This window comes from Saccostrea echinata, unplaced genomic scaffold (assembly GCF_033153115.1).
Source record: "Saccostrea echinata isolate AGI-Se365-2 ecotype Australia unplaced genomic scaffold, CSIRO_AGI_Sech_v1 ptg000029l, whole genome shotgun sequence".
Lineage (NCBI taxonomy): Eukaryota > Metazoa > Mollusca > Bivalvia > Ostreida > Ostreidae > Saccostrea > Saccostrea echinata.
The window spans coordinates 18,944,808-18,966,016 of record NW_026889778.1 but is presented as its reverse complement, the minus strand read 5'-3'; the positions used below and the strand labels follow the sequence as shown (position 1 = coordinate 18,966,016).

The following is a 21,209-nucleotide window of genomic DNA, read 5'->3' as shown; positions in this document are numbered from 1 at the left end:
TTTTTTCAAGTAGCTTTATTCCTACGCGCAAGAAGTCTTAATAAAAAGATGTTAGAGGTCAAAAACGTTCTATTTATCTTTATTCTTGACCAGAAAACTACATGCATATATTTTTTTATTTCAATAGACAAGAAAAAATTCAGAAAACCTTGAAACATGCCCGAAAAATCTTGGATAATTTTCCAAACGAATGTCACACAAGTTTTTTCTTCATTGTCACCATAATCGAAACTAAGTCTTAACTGTATCACTTAATTTACAATGTTTGTTTAATAATTTAATTTGATAGATAACTGCCAAATATACACACACCAATTCAAAGTGCTCTACGGTGATTATTATCATTAAAGAATTACAGGACAGTCGGGGTAACGACATGATGTTTTAACAGTAATTAACATATCTCAGACTGACCAATTACCCCACAATTTTAATCCTGAGAGCCACAATTACCTCCAAATCAGCTTAAATAAGTATGTGAAAACGCTAAATTATTAACGTTTAAGCAAGAATTTCTTTTTAAAAAATGAATTTTAAGAAGAATGCTCTCTATTTTACTTATATTTTAATTTTTTTTCCGACTAACCGATTACAGATTTTCTAACCGATTGCCATCGTTCCGACCGACTAATCGGTTAACCGGTTAGAAATTGCCATCCCTAATATCTACTATAACTTAACATATTTCCCTTTATAATTAACGATTTTTCACTGTTTAAAGATACAGTATTCTTGTAGTAAACTTTTGTTTTCTATAGCTATAAAAAAAAACCTGATAACAAGTGTCCACTGGCAAACTGAAGAAATATAACTCAGAAAATTTGTTAGTATATGTTAATAATTTCTGTATTGAGCTATGCTGCTTTCATTTTTTTTCCAGTGTTATAGTAACAAATCAGAGGATTATTAGATTAGGGTTGTTCTGGTCTCCATAGGAGTAAGACATACAAATAGTAATTTACTTATTTAGTATTTGAATTTTTTTTCCCATAAAATTACATCTAAAATGTATTAGACGATTTAAAACGTGATTGTGAGGCCACGTTTTATACGCGCGCGGATTGAAGAATACATCAAATTCCAATTATTAATTATCTTTGTATATCTTGTAAAATCTGTACTTTTGAAAACTATTGAATTCTATTATATACTACTATTATATACAATCTTTACTATTGAATAAATTACAAAACAGCATACAATAATATGCAATCTGTGCTTCAACGATTTTCATTATTAATTGTTACACTGTAGATAATCCAAAAAAGAAAAATCAACCCTATTAATTGCTTTAATCTTACACCTGAGGCCATCCTTAAAAAAATAATTTTTTGTGGTAACGCCACCGACTCAACAAAATCCACCCGACTCAAATTTTTTTTAACCTATTGAAAGTATGTATTTTTTTTTACAAGCGTATCTACTTTCCGTTTTTATCCGACCATTTTTTTTTCTGAAGAATTATAGAGACGCTTGATTTCCTCAATCTGCAACTATTAAAAGCATTTTGATGATCACGACACACCTGTGTTTAAAAATGGCGACGACAAGTCCGCGGGAAACACATCTAATGATCTATGATTATTGTCATTGACACGCGTTTTTACTATGAAGCTAGAGGGAATATGGGTCGAAAAAGACGCCTTAGGCTTAAAACTTTGCCAGGTTTTCAAGAGAAAGAGATTGAGATTTTAGATTTTAGTCGTCATACATTTTTTATCACTAAACACGTCAAAATCGTCATTGAGGTCACAGGCGTTTGTTTCATACAGTAGCGTACTGTATGAAACAAGCGCCTGTGATTGAGGTGTCAAGTGTTTAATTTCCACTCGATGTAATTTTTCACTGCGACAGTTCGCAAACTCTAAGTTGGAATCAACATGGGGTTGTATTTTCCAGCTATATGCCTATAAACGTAATTAATGCAATACATTCGGTAAATAACCACAGATGTTATGTACTCAGTACTGGATATGTAATTTTGTCATTTAACTAATGGATCAAGATGAAAATGATGTTGAAAGGTAAAACAAAAAAAATCTCTTACTGTTTAGTATTTTTAATTGTCCGAAACACAAAGATTTGTTGTCATTATAAAGCATCACTTTCTCTTATTTGTGTTAATTTGAGGAAAAAAAATCAAAAGGAAGCTAAAGAAAATCCACTCTACTAAATGAATTTAAAAAATCAATCATAAATGTATTAAACTTAAATGTTCAAACCCTTTTTTAAAAAAAATTCTTTGATATGCAGCACATTTAAATATAAATATATTTTTAAATATGAATTTTTTCTTACATATTTTATATCAATTCACATTAAAACAGTTTTTAAAAGTATGTAAAATACTGAATCGGAGAAACATGTAGAGAGAGAAAGAGAGTAGAGGCCATGAAATATTAGATGCAGAAGGATGAATGAAGAAGAATGTAAATACAGCTATGGTTGCAGAAATTATAAAATTTTATTTTAAAATTCGTGATTTGATCTTTAGATCAAAATTAAAACAAATGAGACATGAGGTTAAGATGGATTCCTGATGATTGCAGAGACAGGTCATATTAAGCACTTAAACCATCAATAAAACCGACAAAATTTTCTTGGCAACTTGCAGTGTGCCAGCAATTGACCAAATGATTCAGTAAGAATACGTGATTCTTATAAGTTTAAGAAATCTGGGTGCATCAGATGCTGGTGTTCAAATTACAACACCTAAATTTAATCAATCCCGACATTTGTCTACCCAAAAAAAAAAAAAAAAAAACCTACCTACCTACTCACATCTAAAATGATGAGTAGCGTTACCGCAAAAAAAAACAACAATTTTTTAAGGATGGCCTGATATTCAGAAAACAATTCACACATTTAGATCAGAATGTTAGAAACTCTAATTTTCACTTAAAACATTAGTATGTAGATTTGTAAGCTTTTTTGTTCTCTAACTAGAACTATGTGTGATGACTTCACTTTAAACAAATTACGATATAGAGTGAAAAAAAACTCAAATCTGTTGGTAAGTTGGATTATTAGGACATGTCTTGTATAAAAGTAAAACCACGACTTTCCCATGTCCATTTTGGGTACAGTAGGAATGATGAATGCAATTATAATTTAAGAAATCAATAATTATTCTACAAACAAAGATATATAGCGGGTTCCAGTAAATGTTCTATCAAGCCTCTTTCTTTACTACTCACTAAAATATTATCAGCAGTGACGGAGAAACTTCAGGAATACTGTGCAACAATATATTCGAGAAGTGGTGTAAATCGGATGAGGATACTTAAAAATTCCAAGGAACTTTTGGAAAATTTGAAATCACAATATTTTACCAAAATCAATGACAGCAAAACTTACGACTTTTTAAACTCTATTTACAACCATTCCCCAAGATAAATCAAAGTCCAGGCTTTTTTAAAATAAAAATGGAACTCATAAATTTACTTACCTTGTCATTGGTCATTTCCAAAATTTACATAAAATACCTTGATCAAGGTATTTGTAATACCTTGATAAAGCTATATAGCTTTATCAAGCTATATACCTTTATCAGGGTATTGTGCTGGACCTGTTATAGGCGAGTATATATGGAGTAGAAAGAAATATTAAGGTGCATGTATATGTAAAAAGTTAGGGAATTAAGGAAGAGTTAAATAGCTACCCAATTGATAAGGTAAAAACTGGGTTGGGACAGTTGATGCTTAATGAATCGCGAAGCGGTTTATGAAAAAAGCGTAAACAGTAATTTGTGAGTAGTTTTCATGGGTAGTACATGAGTATTTTTCAAATAAAAAAAAATAAATCTCTAAACTATAATTGGATTACTGTATGACTACACGTGTATCTTAAATTGATTATTTTCAACGAACTGGCATTCTATTCTGCAAACCTCACCCAAGGTTGAACGTTTGTATATTTCGAATTTGTGATCATTACCTACAATTAAAAGTAAACGATGGTATTAGTATTTTATATATTAAACAGAATTTCCAAAATAAAGTAACTGACAAGAAATTTGTGAAGGGTATGATATACACATTTATCATAAAAGTGAAACAATGTCTTCCAAAAAGGGTCTTTTCTAGGAAAACGAAAGATTAAGCAACAAATCTTTATTTTTTTTATTGCGCAATTTAACCGATATTGACATCAAAAGCGCGCTAATTCAAAGCATTTTTCGCGCATTTCAAATATCTTTTATTCAACACTCACATGCTAAAGCATGTTGTTTTCATAACATGAATAGACGATTACTCTTCTTACTACATGATTATACATTTGTTAATTCTTCTTGAGAAGGCCTACGTTCCCTCTATCCTTAATTATCTTCTATACTCAACATACTTTACAGTACTTTATTTCAGCTTACATGGCGGTAATTAACAATAATCACTTTTCAGGCATGCTAAATGATAATGATAATTTAAACTCTGCTAATTTTTTTTTTTTTTTTTTTTTTTTTTTTTTTTTTTTTTTTTGCCATTGCAACTATAAAAATAAGATGACAGATTAAACAGTATTTAGATTATTCTCATTTTTGCAGAAGATCTGAGACTTTAAATATTGGAATTATTAGAATCAATATAACTTTTGTTTAGAAAGGGAAATACTGCTCTTTAGAAAATTTTCAAGTGTTTGTTTCTTATTTATTCCTATACAATCTTTGATTCCCCCCTGTGGCCCCCCACCCCACCCTACCCCAGAGGTCATGATTTAAACGAACTTGAATCCACTCTACATATATACCTATAATGAAGCTTTCATCTTTTCTGGCCGAGTGGTTCTTGAGAAAATCGGAAATCGTTTTTTTAAAGAATGCCAATTAAGATTATTCACTAGAAGAAGTCTTGACCCTTCAATTAAACAAACTTGTCAAATTCGCCTCAGGTTGTTCTATGGCAAGTTTGATTGAAAACGACATAGTGATTCTTGACAAAAAGTCGAAATGTGAAAAGTTTACAGAATGACGCCAGATGGAAGGCAATCATGCACTTGTGCTTTCAGCTCCAATGAGCTAAACATATTAAGGTTATAATTATAATGTAAGGGTTATAGTTATTTTGTAACCGAAAGATAAAGTCAAAAATCGTTATTCGTTGCGCAATTTACATCATTTTGACGTTACCGATATTGACACCAATAGCGGTGCGCGTCGTCAAAGCAATTTTCTCGCATATTAAATATTTTCTAATACAACACACACACTACAAAATATAAACAAGGAAGTACCAAAGGATAATGGATAAGACTTCACACAGATCAAGGTCTTTCATTTCTTGTTTATTTTCGTTTCTTCTTCAAGTCTGTAGGTTGCGTTTTGGTACGTACAATATATCCAAAGGCCGCATCATTTATATAATTTTTTTTATATGTATTTTTGTTTTCAGACTCTCTTATAAGTGTTTTCTTTTTACTTTGCATTTAATGTGTGTATTCTATGAAATTCCATTACTGCCATCAATACTTTTATGAAGACATAAAAGAAGAACACAGGCAAAGAGATTGATAATTGTATTGAGTTAATAGAAAGCTTTTTACATTTTTTCAGATACATACAGTCAAGTAGTTTTTATGAAACCGTATTCTGTGGTGGGTTCACTATTAAAATTATCGTAAGTGTCCTTATTTTGAAAAATCGAAAAACTAATTTTCTTTAAATTTCTATAACTTTGATACTTTGCTTAAAAGAAGAATTAACTTAAATATAAAAAAATGTACCCCATGAGGATATTTCACCGGGTTTTTATTTCTCAAGACCTTACCCTACTTCTCCTCTAAAATCAAATTTTATCAGACGTTTAGATATCATTGGTACGTGTATATTTTGTAATATAATTCAGAATATATAATCTTGAATTTATTTTTAGAACATTGAACTGCATGTTATTCAAAACTATTTTTAAGTCTGCAGTCAATCAAATAATGCCGTCACCTACGGACTGGAAGGAGGGACGATAAAATTGATATGCCCTTTATCACCACCAGACTTAAATGGACGAACGTCTTGGGATGGACCTCCTTCGATGTATCCTTACTTTATAAATGAGCAGAAAAACCCTAAGCTGTCCAGAGGAGAACGTTTGACAGTGGTGAGGAATACACAGACAGGGGGATACGATCTCCAGATAACAGGACTCACCAGAGAGGAGGACGTGGGGCAGTACTCGTGTGATGTAAACACCATTCCACCAAAACAATACATGATTTATCTGAAATTATACTGTAAATATCTATGTTTTCAGAACGTTGTTTTTTTTCTTGTAGTGTTAGTTGAAAATTGAATAGGTCTTTCCTGGTTAAGTGTACTTGTTTAAGTAGTGAAATATTGAAGATGTCATTTCACTTTTATAAATCCTTTAAAGTTTACAATATTTTCATTATAATAGTGCCTCCCTCCAGCATAAACATCGATGCCTATGATGTAGATGGCATCTTAAGAGTCAATGGTACAGAAGGCTCTTCTTTAACACTGTCATATCAGTCATCAGGTGGTGATCCTCCTGCCAATGTGTCTTGGTATAGAGGCTCTCCATTATTATCTACTGGAATTAATGAGGCAATGCACAGCTTTATTCCTACAAGAGACGATGACCTCCAGAACTACACATGTACTTCATTCTATCCAGCTTTATCACAACCGATGCGGAGAAATGTTCAATTATTCCTTGGTCGTAAGTACATGGTCTTGAATATCATTTTTAAACTGAATCCAGGTCCAGTTGAAAAAAGGTTTTTCAAACTGTGAAACAATTATTTACTATAATATCTCAACAATCAAAGCGTTCATCTTAAACTATGTATATTCATATATATTCACCAGCTTTCCCAAATTTTTGGGGGAAAACATAACAAGGACTCAGAAAAACATCTTATACACCGCCATGGCACCTGATCCCACCTTTAAATTTTGAGGTCCGCATTTGCTCTGCTTCAAATTTGTATCGTTTCATTGGACTTTCGAAATTGAGTACTGTTCTTTATCTTCATATTTCACTTTATTGCATCAGGAAAAGGCAAAAATTATATATGCAATTTTATACCATGAATCAATTTCTCCAAGTTTTACCTGAAAAAAAAACAAAATATGGAATATATGGGTACAGTCCACTAATTGTTTTCCCATAGGTGGCAATGTTAACATTTCTTCACATAGCTATGTCCCTAATTTTCGTTCAGCAGTGAGTGACCCCTCAAATCAAAGCACATAAAGTTGTCTTTCCTTGGTTAAAATCTCGAGGTGGCATGTCAGATTCGTTTTCCGGCAAAATGCGTCTGTCTGCGTTAACCTCTGAAAATGAAAGTGAAAGTAGGGGATTTCAAGACTTCTCACATGCGTTATAATACACAAAATAATTCTGCTGATCTTCTTGATAAATTACATTTGCCAAGGTATTTTGTCAGGAAACATACTCCTTATCAACAAGTTTGAGGCTCAGTTTAGTACACTATCACAATTTTTTTTATTCAAGTCTGCAAATTAAGGAACTTGTAATTTTTTCTGCACTACTTTCTTCTCCTACCGATTCTAAAAATAATTAGAGTTATGTACCCAATATGAACAAGCATTTTTAAGTTTTACAATATTTGGTCAAATACCACTTAACTCCAGACAATATGCAATCATTATGCCAAGTTTCATTAATTTTGGTTCATATTTCAAGTTTTTACAGACTTTTGAAAACTTGTTGTAAGGCAACTCATGTATGAATAAATTTGGTCATTTTCAACCTCTTCATTTTCTTCAAATATTGACTATGAAAGATGAACAATGAATATTTTTGGCATATTAATATCTTTCAATTAATTAATTCAAATGATTTAATGAACAATCATGTCTACGCAATAGCGTATATTTGAATTACGTAATATTTTCTGTGCGAATAAACCCCTTTTTTAAAACTCTTTTTATATTACCCAATGAATAACAAGCGAAATTCTATTTCAAATACCCCGAAATAAGTTCTACAAAAATCTAGAGGCTATAACCTTTTTAAAAAGGTATTACAAATGAAAATTGGTTTATTAATATGGAAAATATATGCAATTAAATATGATATTCCTAGTGAGCATCTTATGAAAAAAAATGTACGCCAAAATGACTATGATGTCATAGAAGTCTGAGGCAGCCATTTTTATGATGTCATCATAACAAGCAATTTCAAATTGATAGGTATAGGTGCACTTTGACATAGGTAAAATGAAAGGTGAAAGAAAAAAACACAGGTTTGCAATAGGAAATACCATCAGAAAAGGGAGAGTATCCAAGTCTGGAAAAGAAGCTAAGTCCTTTAATTCTGTTTGGTTACCTAGGTTAACAATTAATGAATTTGAAACTTTGACGAAAAAATCTTATGATGACCAGTCATATATCATAGCAGGGTCTGATGAAAGTCCAAACAATGTTAAAATATTACGCCCCCATCCTCGCAACCCTGATCCTTTTCCTCAAATTACAACCCCCGACAGTAGAGAAATGAGGATTGTGGACAGGGGCATGACTGTTAATATGATAAACAACTTGCATTCTTCCCATTCTCAAACCCAGTGTGCCACCCCCAACTTTGAATTAATATCTGAAGTTAAACAGGGTCTAGGGTGGACTTGGACATTTAGCTGCAAAAATTGTGAATTTCAATCTAAAATGTATAAACTTTTTCATGAAGTCCCCTCTGAGGGACCAGGTCGAAAAGCAGCTGCAATTAATCGAGCAATACAAACTGCTTTGTATCAAACTCCTATAGGAAATGACCAGGTTCGAATGATCCTCGCTTGTACGGGTATCCCACCCCCATCCAGATCTTCAATGATCAAATCTTGCAATAAAGTAGGTGAAAAAATTGTTGCACTTGCAGAGTGTGATATGGATGAAAGAATTAACCAATTAAAAGAACGAAATAAATTAATTGGCCTACATGAATCTCACCCAATCAATATACAAATGGATGCCTCATATCAGTCCAAAAGCATAACAAGCCGACACAAAATGGGCCAAGGAGCCTCACAAGTAATTGGCTTGGCATGTGAAGATGTCACAGACAAACATCAAGTTATTGCTTACCACATGTCAAATAAACTGTGCTGGGTGGGAGCATGGCTTCAGGGTGAGGGTTTCCAAGTCCAGTGCCCAGGTGGTCATTTCTGTTGTACAGCAAATAAAAATCCTGTCGAGCCTCTTTCTGAAAGAGAGTTAGGTTATAAAATAGGGGAAAAACTATGTAAAAAAAATCTTCTTGTAAAATATGTAACAACTGATGGTGATGCAACAAGTGCTGTAGGTCTAGAAAAAGCAATTCAGGACTTTTTATCTCCCTTGTGGAGAACAAATCGACTTGCCGATAGAGTTCATCGGGGTCAAAGTCAGTTTAGACATGGTGTCAAGGCAAATTTTAGTGATGAAATGTTTCCTGTAAACACTAAAGTTCAAAAAGCAGAGCTACAAAAAGTTCTGGCAAATGACATTAAAGAAAGATGTAGTGGTATCATAAAAGCTCTCTTCAAAAAGTATAATGGTGACCTTAAAAAAATGTCAAACTCCTTACCGAGAATTGCTGTTAAGGTTTTGAAGTGTTACACAGGAAGTTGTGGTGATTCATGTAGGTGGAGCTTAACTCTCTGTGGGGGTGGCAAAACAACAAGCTGGTGGTACAAGTCTGTCGGACTCCGCGCATATGGTTTAAAATCTGGTGCACTAAAATGTAATACACAAGACAAATTAATTCTTGAGTCACTGCTTGAAATGAAGCTGTCAATTTGTGCATTAAACGAAATGAAATTCAATTCAACTACAAACAAATGCGAGTCGGTAAACCGAACTATGTCTCTAAGTTTACCGAAAAACAAAACCTACTCACGAAATGCAAAATCCCGTGCCTTGTCAGCCATATTAAGGACAAACAATGGTATAGATATGGCTATATGTAAAACACTGACTGCTGTTGGTGCTCCCCTTGGTAAAAGGTCCCAGTCACTCAGTGCACTGAAAAAAATAAAAGAAAAGTCAGAGTACTATAAACAACATAAAAACTCAATAAACCAAAGAAAAAGACGAGCCATGGCTCGCCATAGATATGCTAACCAATTTGTTAAAAACAAAAAGAATGGTCCTCTGAAGAGTGATTACATAAAGTATCAACTTGAACCAAAACTGCCAGCGTCTCCTCTGTGTACACATGTGAAAAGGGTTAAAAGATTAGTGAACATCGATCCCGATCAACAGGGTTGTAGTTACTGGTGATTAAAATGGAAATAAAGTTATATGTAGTGTTGTATGAAATAAAATGTGCACAGCATAAAAAAATGTGTAAAGGTGCAAGTAAAATAAAAAAAAAGAAAGGTGAGGAGATGGTGGAGGAAGTGGAGGCACCCCCCCCCCCAATAAAAAAACAAAAAACAAAACAAAACAAAACAAAAAAAACTGATATTTAATTTTTTTAATTGCAAATTTGTTATTACATACATACCATTCAAATGCAGCTGAATCATGCAGTCAGGATAAGTAGAGTGATGTCTGCATAAACCTTCACCCAAGCAGTTAATGCGTTGCATGTTAGTAGCATGGGGTTCAAGTGTGAGGTGGGAAGGGTTAATACACAGGGAATTGTGACATAAATGAGAGCATTCTAAAGAGTGGGGAGGGATTTGTTTTAGTTTCAAGATTAAGGATAATTTAGCAGGTGCATAAGTGTGCCATTCACCATTTGGTAACTTAACTCTTATTTGCCCATGAGATTTACCGCCTGTCTCATGCCACAACCGACACTCTCCATTAATGGAAACAAAGCTATTTTCAAACAGTTTTCTAGAATATTTTCTAACAAAAGCATCCATGTTCATCTTACAATTAACAGGAAGTGAAATAAAATACAATCCGTATACGGTACATTACCGGGATTTCATTTTAAATACTAAAATTGAACAGAAATGAACTATTTCATACTTACCAATATGGGTACAGTCCACTAATTGTTTTCCCATAGGTGGCAATGTTAACATTTCTTCACATAGCTATGTCCCTAATTTTCGTTCAGCAGTGAGTGACCCCTCAAATCAAAGCACATCAAGTTGTCTTTCCTTGGTTAAAATCTCGAGGTGGCATGTCAGATTCGTTTTCCGGCAAAATGCGTCTGTCTGCGTTAACCTCTGAAAATGAAAGTGAAAGAAGGGGATTTCAAGACTTCTCACATGCGTTATAATACACAAAATAATTCTGCTGATCTTCTTGATAAATTACATTTGCCAAGGTATTTTGTTAGGAAACATACTCCTTATCAACAAGTTTGAGGCTCAGTTTAGTACACTATCACAATTTTTTTTATTCAAGTCTGCAAATTAAGGAACTTGTAATTTTTTCTGCACTACTTTCTTCTCCTACCGATTCTAAAAATAATTAGAGTTATGTACCCAATATGAACAAGCATTTTTAAGTTTTACAATATTTGGTCAAATACCACTTAACTCTAGACAATATGCAATCATTATGCCAAGTTTCATTAATTTTGGTTCATATTTCAAGTTTTTACAGACTTTTGAAAACTTGTTGTAAGGCAACTCATGTATGAATAAATTTGGTCATTTTCAACCTCTTCATTTTCTTCAAATATTGACTATGAAAGATGAACAATGAATATTTTTGGCATATTAATATCTTTCAATTAATTAATTCAAATGATTTAATGAACAATCATGTCTACGCAATAGCGTATATTTGAATTACGTAATATTTTCTGTGCGAATAAACCCCTTTTTTAAAACTCTTTTTATATTACCCAATGAATAACAAGCGAAATTCTATTTCAAATACCCCGAAATAAGTTCTACAAAAATCTAGAGGCTATAACCTTTTTAAAAAGGTATTACAAATGAAAATTGGTTTATTAATATGGAAAATATATGCAATTAAATATGATATTCCTAGTGAGCATCTTATGAAAAAAAATGTACGCCAAAATGACTATGATGTCATAGAAGTCTGAGGCAGCCATTTTTATGATGTCATCATAACAAGCAATTTCAAATTGATAGGTATAGGTGCACTTTGACATAGGTAAAATGAAAGGTGAAAGAAAAAAACACAGGTTTGCAATAGGAAATACCATCAGAAAAGGGAGAGTATCCAAGTCTGGAAAAGAAGCTAAGTCCTTTAATTCTGTTTGGTTACCTAGGTTAACAATTAATGAATTTGAAACTTTGACGAAAAAATCTTATGATGACCAGTCATATATCATAGCAGGGTCTGATGAAAGTCCAAACAATGTTAAAATATTACGCCCCCATCCTCGCAACCCTGATCCTTTTCCTCAAATTACAACCCCCGACAGTAGAGAAATGAGGATTGTGGACAGGGACATGACTGTTAATATGATAAACAACTTGCATTCTTCCCATTCTCAAACCCAGTGTGCCACCCCCAACTTTGAATTAATATCTGAAGTTAAACAGGGTCTAGGGTGGACTTGGACATTTAGCTGCAAAAATTGTGAATTTCAATCTAAAATGTATAAACTTTTTCATGAAGTCCCCTCTGAGGGACCAGGTCGAAAAGCAGCTGCAATTAATCGAGCAATACAAACTGCTTTGTATCAAACTCCTATAGGAAATGACCAGGTTCGAATGATCCTCGCTTGTACGGGTATCCCACCCCCATCCAGATCTTCAATGATCAAATCTTGCAATAAAGTAGGTGAAAAAATTGTTGCACTTGCAGAGTGTGATATGGATGAAAGAATTAACCAATTAAAAGAACGAAATAAATTAATTGGCCTACATGAATCTCACCCAATCAATATACAAATGGATGCCTCATATCAGTCCAAAAGCATAACAAGCCGACACAAAATGGGCCAAGGAGCCTCACAAGTAATCGGCTTGGCATGTGAAGATGTCACAGACAAACATCAAGTTATTGCTTACCACATGTCAAATAAACTGTGCTGGGTGGGAGCATGGCTTCAGGGTGAGGGTTTCCAAGTCCAGTGCCCAGGTGGTCATTTCTGTTGTACAGCAAATAAAAATCCTGTCGAGCCTCTTTCTGAAAGAGAGTTAGGTTATAAAATAGGGGAAAAACTATGTAAAAAAAATCTTCTTGTAAAATATGTAACAACTGATGGTGATGCAACAAGTGCTGTAGGTCTAGAAAAAGCAATTCAGGACTTTTTATCTCCCTTGTGGAGAACAAATCGACTTGCCGATAGAGTTCATCGGGGTCAAAGTCAGTTTAGACATGGTGTCAAGGCAAATTTTAGTGATGAAATGTTTCCTGTAAACACTAAAGTTCAAAAAGCAGAGCTACAAAAAGTTCTGGCAAATGACATTAAAGAAAGATGTAGTGGTATCATAAAAGCTCTCTTCAAAAAGTATAATGGTGACCTTAAAAAAATGTCAAACTCCTTACCGAGAATTGCTGTTAAGGTTTTGAAGTGTTACACAGGAAGTTGTGGTGATTCATGTAGGTGGAGCTTAACTCTCTGTGGGGGTGGCAAAACAACAAGCTGGTGGTACAAGTCTGTCGGACTCCGCGCATATGGTTTAAAATCTGGTGCACTAAAATGTAATACACAAGACAAATTAATTCTTGAGTCACTGCTTGAAATGAAGCTGTCAATTTGTGCATTAAACGAAATGAAATTCAATTCAACTACAAACAAATGCGAGTCGGTAAACCGAACTATGTCTCTAAGTTTACCGAAAAACAAAACCTACTCACGAAATGCAAAATCCCGTGCCTTGTCAGCCATATTAAGGACAAACAATGGTATAGATATGGCTATATGTAAAACACTGACTGCTGTTGGTGCTCCCCTTGGTAAAAGGTCCCAGTCACTCAGTGCACTGAAAAAAATAAAAGAAAAGTCAGAGTACTATAAACAACATAAAAACTCAATAAACCAAAGAAAAAGACGAGCCATGGCTCGCCATAGATATGCTAACCAATTTGTTAAAAACAAAAAGAATGGTCCTCTGAAGAGTGATTACATAAAGTATCAACTTGAACCAAAACTGCCAGCGTCTCCTCTGTGTACACATGTGAAAAGGGTTAAAAGATTAGTGAACATCGATCCCGATCAACAGGGTTGTAGTTACTGGTGATTAAAATGGAAATAAAGTTATATGTAGTGTTGTATGAAATAAAATGTGCACAGCATAAAAAAATGTGTAAAGGTGCAAGTAAAATAAAAAAAAAGAAAGGTGAGGAGATGGTGGAGGAAGTGGAGGCACCCCCCCCCCCCCCCAATAAAAAAACAAAAAACAAAACAAAAAAAACTGATATTTAATTTTTTTAATTGCAAATTTGTTATTACATACATACCATTCAAATGCAGCTGAATCATGCAGTCAGGATAAGTAGAGTGATGTCTGCATAAACCTTCACCCAAGCAGTTAATGCGTTGCATGTTAGTAGCATGGGGTTCAAGTGTGAGGTGGGAAGGGTTAATACACAGGGAATTGTGACATAAATGAGAGCATTCTAAAGAGTGGGGAGGGATTTGTTTTAGTTTCAAGATTAAGGATAATTTAGCAGGTGCATAAGTGTGCCATTCACCATTTGGTAACTTAACTCTTATTTGCCCATGAGATTTACCGCCTGTCTCATGCCACAACCGACACTCTCCATTAATGGAAACAAAGCTATTTTCAAACAGTTTTCTAGAATATTTTCTAACAAAAGCATCCATGTTCATCTTACAATTAACAGGAAGTGAAATAAAATACAATCCGTATACGGTACATTACCGGGATTTCATTTTAAATACTAAAATTGAACAGAAATGAACTATTTCATACTTACCAATATGGGTACAGTCCACTAATTGTTTTCCCATAGGTGGCAATGTTAACATTTCTTCACATAGCTATGTCCCTAATTTTCGTTCAGCAGTGAGTGACCCCTCAAATCAAAGCACATCAAGTTGTCTTTCCTTGGTTAAAATCTCGAGGTGGCATGTCAGATTCGTTTTCCGGCAAAATGCGTCTGTCTGCGTTAACCTCTGAAAATGAAAGTGAAAGAAGGGGATTTCAAGACTTCTCACATGCGTTATAATACACAAAATAATTCTGCTGATCTTCTTGATAAATTACATTTGCCAAGGTATTTTGTTAGGAAACATACTCCTTATCAACAAGTTTGAGGCTCAGTTTAGTACACTATCACAATTTTTTTTATTCAAGTCTGCAAATTAAGGAACTTGTAATTTTTTCTGCACTACTTTCTTCTCCTACCGATTCTAAAAATAATTAGAGTTATGTACCCAATATGAACAAGCATTTTTAAGTTTTACAATATTTGGTCAAATACCACTTAACTCTAGACAATATGCAATCATTATGCCAAGTTTCATTAATTTTGGTTCATATTTCAAGTTTTTACAGACTTTTGAAAACTTGTTGTAAGGCAACTCATGTATGAATAAATTTGGTCATTTTCAACCTCTTCATTTTCTTCAAATATTGACTATGAAAGATGAACAATGAATATTTTTGGCATATTAATATCTTTCAATTAATTAATTCAAATGATTTAATGAACAATCATGTCTACGCAATAGCGTATATTTGAATTACGTAATATTTTCTGTGCGAATAAACCCCTTTTTTAAAACTCTTTTTATATTACCCAATGAATAACAAGCGAAATTCTATTTCAAATACCCCGAAATAAGTTCTACAAAAATCTAGAGGCTATAACCTTTTTAAAAAGGTATTACAAATGAAAATTGGTTTATTAATATGGAAAATATATGCAATTAAATATGATATTCCTAGTGAGCATCTTATGAAAAAAAATGTACGCCAAAATGACTATGATGTCATAGAAGTCTGAGGCAGCCATTTTTATGATGTCATCATAACAAGCAATTTCAAATTGATAGGTATAGGTGCACTTTGACATAGGTAAAATGAAAGGTGAAAGAAAAAAACACAGGTTTGCAATAGGAAATACCATCAGAAAAGGGAGAGTATCCAAGTCTGGAAAAGAAGCTAAGTCCTTTAATTCTGTTTGGTTACCTAGGTTAACAATTAATGAATTTGAAACTTTGACGAAAAAATCTTATGATGACCAGTCATATATCATAGCAGGGTCTGATGAAAGTCCAAACAATGTTAAAATATTACGCCCCCATCCTCGCAACCCTGATCCTTTTCCTCAAATTACAACCCCCGACAGTAGAGAAATGAGGATTGTGGACAGGGACATGACTGTTAATATGATAAACAACTTGCATTCTTCCCATTCTCAAACCCAGTGTGCCACCCCCAACTTTGAATTAATATCTGAAGTTAAACAGGGTCTAGGGTGGACTTGGACATTTAGCTGCAAAAATTGTGAATTTCAATCTAAAATGTATAAACTTTTTCATGAAGTCCCCTCTGAGGGACCAGGTCGAAAAGCAGCTGCAATTAATCGAGCAATACAAACTGCTTTGTATCAAACTCCTATAGGAAATGACCAGGTTCGAATGATCCTCGCTTGTACGGGTATCCCACCCCCATCCAGATCTTCAATGATCAAATCTTGCAATAAAGTAGGTGAAAAAATTGTTGCACTTGCAGAGTGTGATATGGATGAAAGAATTAACCAATTAAAAGAACGAAATAAATTAATTGGCCTACATGAATCTCACCCAATCAATATACAAATGGATGCCTCATATCAGTCCAAAAGCATAACAAGCCGACACAAAATGGGCCAAGGAGCCTCACAAGTAATCGGCTTGGCATGTGAAGATGTTACAGACAAACATCAAGTTATTGCTTACCACATGTCAAATAAACTGTGCTGGGTGGGAGCATGGCTTCAGGGTGAGGGTTTCCAAGTCCAGTGCCCAGGTGGTCATTTCTGTTGTACAGCAAATAAAAATCCTGTCGAGCCTCTTTCTGAAAGAGAGTTAGGTTATAAAATAGGGGAAAAACTATGTAAAAAAAATCTTCTTGTAAAATATGTAACAACTGATGGTGATGCAACAAGTGCTGTAGGTCTAGAAAAAGCAATTCAGGACTTTTTATCTCCCTTGTGGAGAACAAATCGACTTGCCGATAGAGTTCATCGGGGTCAAAGTCAGTTTAGACATGGTGTCAAGGCAAATTTTAGTGATGAAATGTTTCCTGTAAACACTAAAGTTCAAAAAGCAGAGCTACAAAAAGTTCTGGCAAATGACATTAAAGAAAGATGTAGTGGTATCATGAAAGCTCTCTTCAAAAAGTATAATGGTGACCTTAAAAAAATGTCAAACTCCTTACCGAGAATTGCTGTTAAGGTTTTGAAGTGTTACACAGGAAGTTGTGGTGATTCATGTAGGTGGAGCTTAACTCTCTGTGGGGGTGGCAAAACAACAAGCTGGTGGTACAAGTCTGTCGGACTCCGCGCATATGGTTTAAAATCTGGTGCACTAAAATGTAATACACAAGACAAATTAATTCTTGAGTCACTGCTTGAAATGAAGCTGTCAATTTGTGCATTAAACGAAATGAAATTCAATTCAACTACAAACAAATGCGAGTCGGTAAACCGAACTATGTCTCTAAGTTTACCGAAAAACAAAACCTACTCACGAAATGCAAAATCCCGTGCCTTGTCAGCCATATTAAGGACAAACAATGGTATAGATATGGCTATATGTAAAACACTGACTGCTGTTGGTGCTCCCCTTGGTAAAAGGTCCCAGTCACTCAGTGCACTGAAAAAAATAAAAGAAAAGTCAGAGTACTATAAACAACATAAAAACTCAATAAACCAAAGAAAAAGACGAGCCATGGCTCGCCATAGATATGCTAACCAATTTGTTAAAAACAAAAAGAATGGTCCTCTGAAGAGTGATTACATAAAGTATCAACTTGAACCAAAACTGCCAGCGTCTCCTCTGTGTACACATGTGAAAAGGGTTAAAAGATTAGTGAACATCGATCCCGATCAACAGGGTTGTAGTTACTGGTGATTAAAATGGAAATAAAGTTATATGTAGTGTTGTATGAAATAAAATGTGCACAGCATAAAAAAATGTGTAAAGGTGCAAGTAAAATAAAAAAAAAAAGAAAGGTGAGGAGATGGTGGAGGAAGTGGAGGCACCCCCCCCCCCCAATAAAAAAACAAAAAACAAAACAAAACAAAACAAAAAAAACTGATATTTAATTTTTTTAATTGCAAATTTGTTATTACATACATACCATTCAAATGCAGCTGAATCATGCAGTCAGGATAAGTAGAGTGATGTCTGCATAAACCTTCACCCAAGCAGTTAATGCGTTGCATGTTAGTAGCATGGGGTTCAAGTGTGAGGTGGGAAGGGTTAATACACAGGGAATTGTGACATAAATGAGAGCATTCTAAAGAGTGGGGAGGGATTTGTTTTAGTTTCAAGATTAAGGATAATTTAGCAGGTGCATAAGTGTGCCATTCACCATTTGGTAACTTAACTCTTATTTGCCCATGAGATTTACCGCCTGTCTCATGCCACAACCGACACTCTCCATTAATGGAAACAAAGCTATTTTCAAACAGTTTTCTAGAATATTTTCTAACAAAAGCATCCATGTTCATCTTACAATTAACAGGAAGTGAAATAAAATACAATCCGTATACGGTACATTACCGGGATTTCATTTTAAATACTAAAATTGAACAGAAATGAACTATTTCATACTTACCAATATGGGTACAGTCCACTAATTGTTTTCCCATAGGTGGCAATGTTAACATTTCTTCACATAGCTATGTCCCTAATTTTCGTTCAGCAGTGAGTGACCCCTCAAATCAAAGCACATCAAGTTGTCTTTCCTTGGTTAAAATCTCGAGGTGGCATGTCAGATTCGTTTTCCGGCAAAATGCGTCTGTCTGCGTTAACCTCTGAAAATGAAAGTGAAAGTAGGGGATTTCAAGACTTCTCACATGCGTTATAATACACAAAATAATTCTGCTGATCTTCTTGATAAATTACATTTGCCAAGGTATTTTGTTAGGAAACATACTCCTTATCAACAAGTTTGAGGCTCAGTTTAGTACACTATCACAATTTTTTTTATTCAAGTCTGCAAATTAAGGAACTTGTAATTTTTTCTGCACTACTTTCTTCTCCTACCGATTCTAAAAATAATTAGAGTTATGTACCCAATATGAACAAGCATTTTTAAGTTTTACAATATTTGGTCAAATACCACTTAACTCTAGACAATATGCAATCATTATGCCAAGTTTCATTAATTTTGGTTCATATTTCAAGTTTTTACAGACTTTTGAAAACTTGTTGTAAGGCAACTCATGTATGAATAAATTTGGTCATTTTCAACCTCTTCATTTTCTTCAAATATTGACTATGAAAGATGAACAATGAATATTTTTGGCATATTAATATCTTTCAATTAATTAATTCAAATGATTTAATGAACAATCATGTCTACGCAATAGCGTATATTTGAATTACGTAATATTTTCTGTGCGAATAAACCCCTTTTTTAAAACTCTTTTTATATTACCCAATGAATAACAAGCGAAATTCTATTTCAAATACCCCGAAATAAGTTCTACAAAAATCTAGAGGCTATAACCTTTTTAAAAAGGTATTACAAATGAAAATTGGTTTATTAATATGGAAAATATATGCAATTAAATATGATATTCCTAGTGAGCATCTTATGAAAAAAAATGTACGCCAAAATGACTATGATGTCATAGAAGTCTGAGGCAGCCATTTTTATGATGTCATCATAACAAGCAATTTCAAATTGATAGGTATAGGTGCACTTTGACATAGGTAAAATGAAAGGTGAAAGAAAAAAACACAGGTTTGCAATAGGAAATACCATCAGAAAAGGGAGAGTATCCAAGTCTGGAAAAGAAGCTAAGTCCTTTAATTCTGTTTGGTTACCTAGGTTAACAATTAATGAATTTGAAACTTTGACGAAAAAATCTTATGATGACCAGTCATATATCATAGCAGGGTCTGATGAAAGTCCAAACAATGTTAAAATATTACGCCCCCATCCTCGCAACCCTGATCCTTTTCCTCAAATTACAACCCCCGACAGTAGAGAAATGAGGATTGTGGACAGGGACATGACTGTTAATATGATAAACAACTTGCATTCTTCCCATTCTCAAACCCAGTGTGCCACCCCCAACTTTGAATTAATATCTGAAGTTAAACAGGGTCTAGGGTGGACTTGGACATTTAGCTGCAAAAATTGTGAATTTCAATCTAAAATGTATAAACTTTTTCATGAAGTCCCCTCTGAGGGACCAGGTCGAAAAGCAGCTGCAATTAATCGAGCAATACAAACTGCTTTGTATCAAACTCCTATAGGAAATGACCAGGTTCGAATGATCCTCGCTTGTACGGGTATCCCACCCCCATCCAGATCTTCAATGATCAAATCTTGCAATAAAGTAGGTGAAAAAATTGTTGCACTTGCAGAGTGTGATATGGATGAAAGAATTAACCAATTAAAAGAACGAAATAAATTAATTGGCCTACATGAATCTCACCCAATCAATATACAAATGGATGCCTCATATCAGTCCAAAAGCATAACAAGCCGACACAAAATGGGCCAAGGAGCCTCACAAGTAATCGGCTTGGCATGTGAAGATGTTACAGACAAACATCAAGTTATTGCTTACCACATGTCAAATAAACTGTGCTGGGTGGGAGCATGGCTTCAGGGTGAGGGTTTCCAAGTCCAGTGCCCAGGTGGTCATTTCTGTTGTACAGCAAATAAAAATCCTGTCGAGCCTCTTTCTGAAAGAGAGTTAGGTTATAAAATAGGGGAAAAACTATGTAAAAAAAATCTTCTTGTAAAATATGTAACAACTGATGGTGATGCAACAAGTGCTGTAGGTCTAGAAAAAGCAATTCAGGACTTTTTATCTCCCTTGTGGAGAACAAATCGACTTGCCGATAGAGTTCATCGGGGTCAAAGTCAGTTTAGACATGGTGTCAAGGCAAATTTTAGTGATGAAATGTTTCCTGTAAACACTAAAGTTCAAAAAGCAGAGCTACAAAAAGTTCTGGCAAATGACATTAAAGAAAGATGTAGTGGTATCATGAAAGCTCTCTTCAAAAAGTATAATGGTGACCTTAAAAAAATGTCAAACTCCTTACCGAGAATTGCTGTTAAGGTTTTGAAGTGTTACACAGGAAGTTGTGGTGATTCATGTAGGTGGAGCTTAACTCTCTGTGGGGGTGGCAAAACAACAAGCTGGTGGTACAAGTCTGTCGGAC

The 21,209-nt window shown here is 34.2% G+C and overlaps 1 protein-coding gene across 1 annotated transcript in view; it reads left to right on the top strand.

Annotated features, from left to right (window-relative positions):
* The first annotated feature begins 6,023 nt into the window (after nucleotides 1–6,023).
* The window catches only part of LOC133195055 (synaptogenesis protein syg-2-like), a 33,088-nt gene continuing 17,902 nt past the window's right edge, over nucleotides 6,024–21,209 (top strand). The window contains exons 1-2 of the mRNA XM_061330938.1: nucleotides 6,024–6,222; nucleotides 6,387–6,671. Coding sequence (XP_061186922.1) covers nucleotides 6,024–6,222; nucleotides 6,387–6,671 — 484 coding nt within the window. The remainder of the gene's footprint in view (nucleotides 6,223–6,386; nucleotides 6,672–21,209) is intronic.